Source organism: Manacus vitellinus, unplaced genomic scaffold (assembly GCF_001715985.3).
Source record: "Manacus vitellinus isolate BGI_N305 unplaced genomic scaffold, ASM171598v3 scaffold_72_pilon, whole genome shotgun sequence".
Lineage (NCBI taxonomy): Eukaryota > Metazoa > Chordata > Aves > Passeriformes > Pipridae > Manacus > Manacus vitellinus.
The window spans coordinates 2,536,177-2,545,060 of record NW_021940764.1 but is presented as its reverse complement, the minus strand read 5'-3'; the positions used below and the strand labels follow the sequence as shown (position 1 = coordinate 2,545,060).

Below are 8,884 nucleotides of genomic sequence, written 5' to 3'. Positions count from 1 at the left end.
AGCTGATTTGGGGGTGCGGGGGTGGTGCCTGGCTGTGCATGTGGCTTATTTGGGCTTTATCCCGAAGGGAAGGATCAGCCAGACAGAGGGACAGCCGGATCCTCTGCCACGTCCTGCTCCGGGCTGTGCCAAGCCAGGCCGGGCAGCTCCGGCGCCGGGCGGTTAATCCCTCCTGCGAGAGCTTAAAAATAAAAATATATGTATTTATTCAGCGGGGAAAAGGGCCTGGGCTGGGCTGGATCCCCGAATTGTGGGAATTGTCACTGCTTTGCAGGAGGGAAAAATCGCAAAAGGAAAAAAAAACAATGTAAACAAAGAAAATAGGGACAATTGGGTTAAATACATGAAAGTTGACGCTTTATATTTTTTAATTTCTTTTTTTTTTTTTAAGCAAAAAGCCATTTTTGGAGTGTCAGTGTGCTCCAGGCCCGATCCCCCCAACGTGGTTTTGTGGCTTTTGTCAAGGGAAGGGACACCAGAACCCTGGGAATCAACCACAGACCCTGCAGCAGGTGGGCTGGGAGTGGGGAACCCCCAAATCTTCATCCCCACCCCTCCCCTCACTCCATGGCCTTCCCAAGCCTCACTTCCAACATGGGAATTTTCTATTCGCTGTTATTTGTATCAGTGAGTGTTTTTTTGGGTGCAGCTGCAGGTTTTGGAGAGTTTTATTTGGTTTTCCACTTTTTCTGTGCACAAACAGTGACAATGTCCCACTGGACACCTCCAGGAGATCCCGGGGTGTCCCATGTCCCCTGTCCATGGATGGCATGGAGCACTCTGTGATGCTGCTGGCAATGTGGCTCTCCCCTTCCAGGGGTGATGCTCCAATGTGATCCCCCTCTGGAGCTCCATGCTTCCCCCTCCTCATTAGCAACCAATTAATTAGCATTTATTTCCCCCTCATTACTCTACTCCCATCTCTAATTCCCCCTCCCTCCATTTCCCTGAGCTGAGGCAAGTTCAAAGAAGAGCTTGACCTAAATTCCCAACCCCAAACCGGGCTGGATCCCGCGGCAGTGACCTCGCTGCCATCTCCCAGGGAATAACAAACTTCCCAGGGTGGAAAACAAGAGGGATGGGTGCAGGCAGATGCTGTCCTCCTTCACTGGGATTTGGAGGCAGGGATGGCCTCTGGATGGCACCTGGCATGTCTTGTCCATGTGAGGCCGACACAGGGAAGGGAAGCTGCTGGATCCGCAGGCCTTGGGCTGGAAAACACCAGCCACACGCCTCCATCTCTGGAAAACGGGGTAGCAGCTATGCCAGGCTTGGGAAAAGCTGGTGGCCACACTGGGGTTTATCCCAGCCCCATGGAAAGAGTTTGGGGTCCTGGTTCGGAGCGATCGAGGATGCTGATCCCGATTCCTGCCCCATGGGAGGGCTGGGGGTGAACAGGCACAGCCCTTCCCACGGCCCCGCTCACGGAGCCCGTGTCTCCTGTTCGTTAATGGGATTATGGATAATCGGGGTCAATCCAGTGCCAGGGGCTGGGGGAGGGGCAGGGGCTGCTCTGCTCCCTGTGCCAGTAGCCCTGGATCAGGATGTTCCCAATCCCCCTGGAGCAGGGACAGCCAAGGCCGTGTGGCAGTGGGGCAGCACCCTGGGGTGTTGGGGGGATGAGGGGGCCTGAGCATCATCCCAGGATGGCCACAGGAATCCCTTAGATTCCCTGACATCCTGGGATGGCTACAGTGAGCAACCCAGAGTGACTCTGGGGAGCATCCTGGGATGGCCACAGGGAACATTCTGGATGGCTGCAGGGAACGTCCAGGGATGTCTGTGGGAAGGATCCTGGGATGACCACGGGGAGCATCCCAGAATGGCTGCAGGGAGCTTCATGGGATGACTTGGGGATGCATCCTGGAATGCTGGGATGCAGCAAGTATCCTGGAATGACTATGGGGAGAATCCCGGGATGGCTCTAATGAGCACTCCAGGATGCCAGGATGCTGTGAGGAGCACCCTGGGATGACCATTGGGAGCATCCCAGAATGACTGCAGGGAGCACGCCAGGATGTTGGGATGCAGGGAGCATCCTGGGATGACCATATGGAGCATTCCAGGATACAGTGAGCATCCTGGGATGCCATGACAAGCATCTTGGTGCAACTTCACTGCCCATTCCAGGGGGATGGACACCTCCAAAGGCTGCTGCTACTCCTTTTTGGGGGGAATTAAACAAGGCAGTGCACCAGAAAATTGCCAGCTGGAAAGAAAAACCCCATTTCCTTTCTGATTTTATTAATTTCTTTATTAAAGCCTGATACAGAGGTAGGGGGAAGGGAAGGAGGAGACCCCAAAGATCGAAACATTTCTTCATTTCAGACATATAATTAATAAAACTAAACCAACCCCAAACACAAGGCCCCGGGTGTGGCCACCCACTCCCACCCCCCTACTCTCCCACCCACCCCCTGCTGATTTTGGGGTCAAAAATGAGCAAAAATGAGCAAATTTTGAGCCTGATCTGGTGTTCTGTGCCCCGGCTGGATCCAGTCCTTCAGGGTGATCAGGGCAGAACGAGCCTTGGCAGGATCAGGGGGATGCTCAGCTGGACTGGGAGCAATCCCAGCAGAAACAGGGCAAGACATGGTCAGCAAGCAAGGGAAAAATTGAGGAAAAACTACACAGATTTACCCGGAATGCTATAAAAATAAAGAGGACTAATTAACTAACTAACACTAATTCATGAATGGAGTGAGACTGACAGACTGGTCCTTAGAGTTTAGGCCCTGACCAGGATCCTTAAAAATCATCTTTTATAGAAAATTCTGAATTTTGATATAATTCTCTAGTATATACACACACACACACGGCCCTGCTGCAGCAGGGGCACAACCAGCCCTAAAAATAAATTACAAACCCCCCCAGTAGCATCAAATATACAGATCACTCCTTGCAGCTGCTTTTTTTTTTTTTTCCTATTTTTCCTCAATTTTTTTCATTTTTAAGGTGCTTTTTCATCCTTTTTTTTGGGGAATTTTTGCTTGGCTGTGAGTGAATCCTACCTGCGGAAGCATCGGCATAATTATAAGTAATTTTTTGGCTGTTTTTAGCGTGATTATTTTCATTCTAAATATGTAAACTCCCTCACTGGACTATTTACATCCCCACTCTGGGAGGTGCTGGAAGCTCAGCGGAGCAGCTGGGATGATCCCACTGGAGCAAACGATGGAGAAAGTGGGAGAAGGGCTCCGTGGGGTGAAGGGTCTTTCCCAGCTCGCTGGAATGTTCATCCGGGGAAGAGGAGCCAGGCTGGGGGTGTCCCCGGGGGCTGGGAGCTTCCTCCAGCTCCTTCCCGTGCCCAGTGCCCGCTGGTGGCCTCGGGGATGGGATGGTGACACATCCCACCTTGCCACGGGGTTGGGGGTGGCTCGTGGACCCCCCCCCGAGCCCGGGCAGCCCCTTCCCCAGCAGGCAGCAGAGTGTGGGTGAGATCACACCATCCAAAATATTGTTAAAAATAGACCAAAAAAAAAGGGAAAAACAACTAAAAAATATTTCCATTCCCGGGGCGTGCAGGTGGGGACAGTGTCCCCAAATCCTCCTCCGTCGCCCAGCGGCCCCGGGGTGGCAGCAGTGATGACAGAAGCATGGGGGGGCTGGGGGGGCGTTGGGGGCTGGGGGTTCCAGCCCTTAACTGGGCATCTGCACCTCGTTGTACACGTCTGTCCCCTCCTCCTCCTCGAAGGTCACCACGGCGTCATCGGCGTCCAGCTGGAGAGAGGAGAGGGAGTGAGGGGGACAGGGATGGGGATGGGGTGGAGTTCAGGAGTGGGATATGGACAGGGGAGGGGAATAGGGACAGGGGAGGGGATAGGGAGGGAGATCAGGAGTGGGATATGGACAGGGGAGAGGAATAGGGACAGGGGATGGGGACAGGGGTGGAGATCAGGAGTGGGATATGGACAGGGGAGGGGAATAGGGACAGGGGATGGGAATGGGGACAGGGGATGGGGATAGGGATGGAGATGAGGAGTGGGATATGGACAGGGGATGGGGATAGGGATGGAGATCAGGAATGGGATATGGACAGGGGATGGGAATAGGGCCAGGGAATGGGAACAGGGATGGAGATGAGGAGTGGGATGGGGACAGGGGAGGGGAATAGGGACAGGGGATGGGGATAGGGAGGGAGATCAGGAGAGGGACGGGGATAGGGCCAGGGAATGGGAACAGGGATGGAGATGAGGAGTGGGATAGGGACAGGGGAGGGGAATAGGGACAGGGAATGGGGATAGGGATGAATATAAGGAAGGGGACAGTGGTAGAGATGGGGACATGGGTGGAGAGAAGGATGGGAATGGGGACAGAGAGGGCATGGGGTCAGGGTTGGAGAAAAGGATGAGGATGGGGAGGGGTCAGGATTGGGGGTAGGACTGAGGACAGGGACAGTGTCAGGGATGGAACAAGGTAGGGGCTGGGATGGGTATGGGAATAGGGTCAGGGATGAGTCTGGGGACAGGGATGGGGATGGGGACAGGAATGGGACAAGGACAGGGTGAGGATGGGGACAAGGGTGGGAATGAGGGATGCAGATGAGGACAGGGATGGAGACAGGAATGAGAGTGTGTACACAGATGGGGATGGGGACAGGAGTGAGACAAGGATAAGGATTATGGGGATGAGGGGACAGGGGCAGGGACAGAGATGAAGCTGGGGACGGATGGAGATGAGAACACAGATGGAGATGAGGATGGAGACAGGAATGAGAATGAGGCAGGGGATGGGGACAGGGATGGTGATGAGGACGGGGACATGAGCAGACACAAAGATGGGGCTGGAGACAGTGATGGGGATACATATGGAGATGAGGATGGGGACAGGGATGGGGATGGACACCAGAACCAGCACAGGGACAGGGACAGCACAGAGGTGGCTCCCAGGATGTGCTGGGGCTACGTACACATTTGAGCTCGATGTCCTGGAAGATCCTGGGGAGCAGGAAGCGCCGCAGGGGCACGGTGAGGATGAGGACGAAGGGCAGCGCCAGCGAGGCCGGGGTGGACTTCACCACCCACAGCAGCACAAGGACGATGATCTGGGTGAAGGTGAAGAGGTGCATCCGCCAAGTCTTCACCTGTGGGATGAGAAGCCCAGGACTGAGGTCAGGGACAGCATCCCATACCCTTCCTGGGGTGGTGGGTGCTGGGGTGGGGGCAGGACCAGTGGCCTGAAGAGCCCAGTGAAGGTCAGCACGGGAGGAGGAGGCTCTTTGGGGAGCCTCAAGCGATTTCAGGGGTGCTGCAGCACAGGACACCCCCAAACCCGCTGCCACCCATGGGGGTGACACAGGGCTCACTCACCCTGGTGACATAGGGCTCGTCAGGGTGGTACTTGGGGGGCATCAGCAGGAGCAGGATGCGGTCGAAGAGCTGGATGCCAAAGAGGGAGGTGACCCCCATGTAGAGGAAGATGCCAAAGAGCACGGCCAGCGGGATGTACTTCAGGATGGGCTCCATGAGGATGGAGACGCCTGCGGTGGAGAAGGAGAGGTTGGGGAGAGCTCCTGGGGGACCTCCAACCCTCACCTGCCATGCGGGGGGCACCTCCCCAGCTCACCGATGAGCACGGCCACCAGCAAGCTGCTGATGCGCTGCTCCTTGACCTCCAGGATCTGGGATTTCTCTCCGGGAGAGGAGGCCTTGCTCATGACGGTGAGGGCGTTGGCGTGGGTGATGGTGCGCACGGTGGTGGCACTGAGCCAGGGCATCCCGAAAAGGGCCGCCAGCCCCCCCATGGCCACGATCAGCAGCAGGTCCAGGTGGAAGCCACTGCCCTTCACCAGCTTCCTCTCGGGCTTGCTGACGATGAGGCTGCGGGGACACAGGGGACGAGTTGGTGACACAGCACCCCAGGGAGGTCCCCTCCAGCCCGTCCCACCGGGCACCCCGCAGCCCTCCCCTCCCCGTATCCCCCATCCTCACGTGGTGATCTGCGTCTCGAGGAAGATGAGGATGAAGACCAGGAGGGCGGGCACCACGGAGGCGAACATCATCCAGATGGGGAATTTTTCGTGCAGCCCCATGGGGTTGATGAACCAGCCCCGGGCGGTCGAGTTGGTGACCTCCAGCCCTTTAGGGACGCTCAGTTTCTGGATGGGAGCAAAGCGGGGAGTGAGGGGGTGGGACACAGGGATGAGCACCCAGCTCCACGTCCCCGTGCCTGTCCCCCCCCAGCCCTGCCCTCACGGACCTGTGTGTACGTGTCCTTGATGAAGAAGTCGGCCAGGGCCATGATGAAGATGGAAATGGGCACCCCAAAGTCCCCGATCAAGCGCCGGACCTGTGGGGACACGGTGACCACATTAAAGCCTCTGTGTGACCCCCCAGCCCAGGGGCTCTCCCCCACCCTGTCCTCTGCAGGAACAGGCAATGAGTTTGCCCGGTCTCAGCCGCTGAGCCCCTGTTTTGCAGTGGGGAGGGGGGACAGCACCGTGTCCTCCCTGTGCTCACCTTGCCCGGCAGGAAGGCGCTGTTCTTGAACTTGCGGAGGAAGAAGGCCAGGAAGAAGGTGCCAGCCATGAGGATGAGGGACAGCAGGGCCGTGTTGGGCTCCGGCTCCGAGGGGTCAAAGTCATCCTTCACGTTGTAGTCCCGCTTCAGAGGGTGTTGCTTGAAAATCTGGGGAGGGAAGGGGAGGAAGTGAGCGAGGATGGGGATGGGGGATCCCCCTGCACCCCCCCTGCCATGCTGGGAGCCCTGCAGGACCATCCTGGTGGGTGCAGGGTGTGTGCCAGGGGGATGGGCGAGGCTGGAGCCCGGCAAGTGCTGAGCAGGGGGGATATTTAGGGTCGGTTTTCTCTGTGGTTCTTCAGAAACAAGGCCAGTGGCACGGTGGGGTCAGACAAGTGTGTCCCCACTGCAGAGCGTGGGTCACCCGGGGTGTTCAGGGCAGTGCTGAGCTTGTCGTGGGGTGCACGGGGGCACCTGGATATGACACACACCCACATGTCCTGCCTGTCACCTCCCCAGCACCAGCAATGTCCCTGTGGGCACCCAGTGCAGGGGGTGACACCATCCCAGTGCAACCAAGCAGCCTGGAGGGGTCTAAGCCAGGGATGGGGGGAGGAACTGGGGCTCTTCAGGCAGTTGCTGGGCAAGGACCATGTTTGGTGCAGCCCAGGTGGGACATCTATGTGGGGTTCACCTCCCTACCCCAAAATCCCCCTGCGGAGAGATGCATGAACCACAGAACAGTTAGGGTTGGAAGGGACCTCATGAGCTGGGAAACACCTGGAAAAGGGGAGAAAACACCAGGAGATGGGCTCTGTCCCTCACCTGCATCCCACTGTTTCTATGGAAACCCAGGTGATAACCACAGCCTGCAGCCCCCCTCCCACCTTCCCCACTGTGGGACCCCCCGTGCCCCTCACCGTGACCAGCTTGGAGAAGGTCTCGAAGATGAAAATGAGGGAGATGAGGAAGGAGAAGATCTCCTGGGAGAAAACACCAGGAGATGGGCTCTGTCCCTCACCTGCATCCCACTGTTTCTATGGAAACCCAGGTGATAACCACAACCTGCAGCCCCCCTCCCACCTTCCCCACTGTGGGACCCCCCGTGCCCCTCACCGTGACCAGCTTGGAGAAGGTCTCAAAGATGAAAATGAGGGAGATGAGGAAGGAGAAGATCTCCTGGGTGTAGCGGGACAGGAAGCGCACCAGGAAACTGCCCTCGAAGGCCACCACCACCAGCACCAGCAGGATCATCCAGAAGCCAATCCAGACCCGGCCCACGATGTATTCCAAGCCATTGCTGCTGCAGAACTGGGGAGGCAGAGGGCACAGCCCTGTCAGCCCCCCAGAGCCCCCCAGCATGGGCACCGAGGGGGGCTGGACCTCGGCATCCCACAGTGGCCCCACACATCCTTCCCCAGGACGGGGATGGGGGCACCTCAGTGTGGCAGGACCCTCATGGGATCACCCACCTGGCAGCACCCCTGGGCCATCACCTGGATGGCTCTGCCTGTGTGGTGTCACCCCTGGGCTGTCACACAGGTGACATCACCCCTGTACATCATCCATGTGCCACCCCACCAGCGCTATCCTGCATGTGCCATCCCGCATGTGCCATCCCCCCCACTACATCCCCCATGTGCCATCCCACAGTGCCATCCTGTACGTGCCACCCACCAGTGCCATCCCATCAGTGCCATCCTGCATGGGACACCCTCCTTGTGCCATCCCTCACGTGACATCCATCATCCTATGCCATCACCCCTGTGCCATCACCCCTGTCCCACATACAGCACTCCCCCTGTGCCATCCCCCAGGACATCCCCTCATGACATCCTCCCTGTGCCACCCACCCTGCCATCCCTGCTGTGCTACCCCCACTGTGCCACCCCCCCACAGCAGCTCCCTGTGCCTCTCCCAGGGCTGCTGGGGAGACCCCAAGCCCGCTGTGGGGACTGCCAGAGGTGGGTGGGGGGCACCCACAGGCACCGGGGGATACCCACCCCATAGAAGGCTTCCTCGAAGACGAGGAGGGGTCCTGAGAATCCAATGACAAGGAGGGGCTGGGCACCGAGGAGGCTGAAGAGCACACACTGCACGCAGGTGGAGATGAGCAGCTCCGACACCCCCATCATGCCCTTGGTCTTCTCACCTGAAAGGGAGCAGGGCCGGTGAGTGCCGGGGGGGGGGACACAGCGCTGTGCCCCCCATCCCACACCCCTCGGCACCGGGATTAGGGGGTGCATAACCCCCTGGGAGCATCCCCACGGGATGGTGATAAAGGAGGTGGAGGCCTCCTGCTCCCTGCCCAGCTGGGGGGACAGCCCCGTCCCGTGGCGTGTCCCCAGCCCGTCCCCCCCTTACCCAGCAAGCCTCCGAAGGTGACRGCAGGTGACAGCGCCGCGAAGTAGATGAAGATGACAGCG

At 58.2% G+C, this 8,884-nt stretch overlaps 1 protein-coding gene across 1 annotated transcript in view; it reads right to left on the bottom strand.

Moving 5' to 3' along the window:
- Positions 1-3,639: 3,639 nt before the first annotated feature.
- SLC4A1 (solute carrier family 4 member 1 (Diego blood group)) overlaps positions 3,640-8,884 on the bottom strand; it is a 7,889-nt gene continuing 2,644 nt past the window's right edge. The window contains exons 4-13 of the mRNA XM_029964477.1: positions 8,823-8,883; positions 8,462-8,610; positions 7,575-7,769; positions 6,459-6,626; positions 6,199-6,288; positions 5,931-6,097; positions 5,566-5,819; positions 5,310-5,479; positions 4,910-5,083; positions 3,640-3,720 (exon numbers count right to left, since the gene is read on the bottom strand). Of these exons, the coding sequence (XP_029820337.1) occupies positions 3,640-3,720; positions 4,910-5,083; positions 5,310-5,479; positions 5,566-5,819; positions 5,931-6,097; positions 6,199-6,288; positions 6,459-6,626; positions 7,575-7,769; positions 8,462-8,610; positions 8,823-8,883 (1,509 nt within the window). The remainder of the gene's footprint in view (positions 3,721-4,909; positions 5,084-5,309; positions 5,480-5,565; positions 5,820-5,930; positions 6,098-6,198; positions 6,289-6,458; positions 6,627-7,574; positions 7,770-8,461; positions 8,611-8,822; position 8,884) is intronic.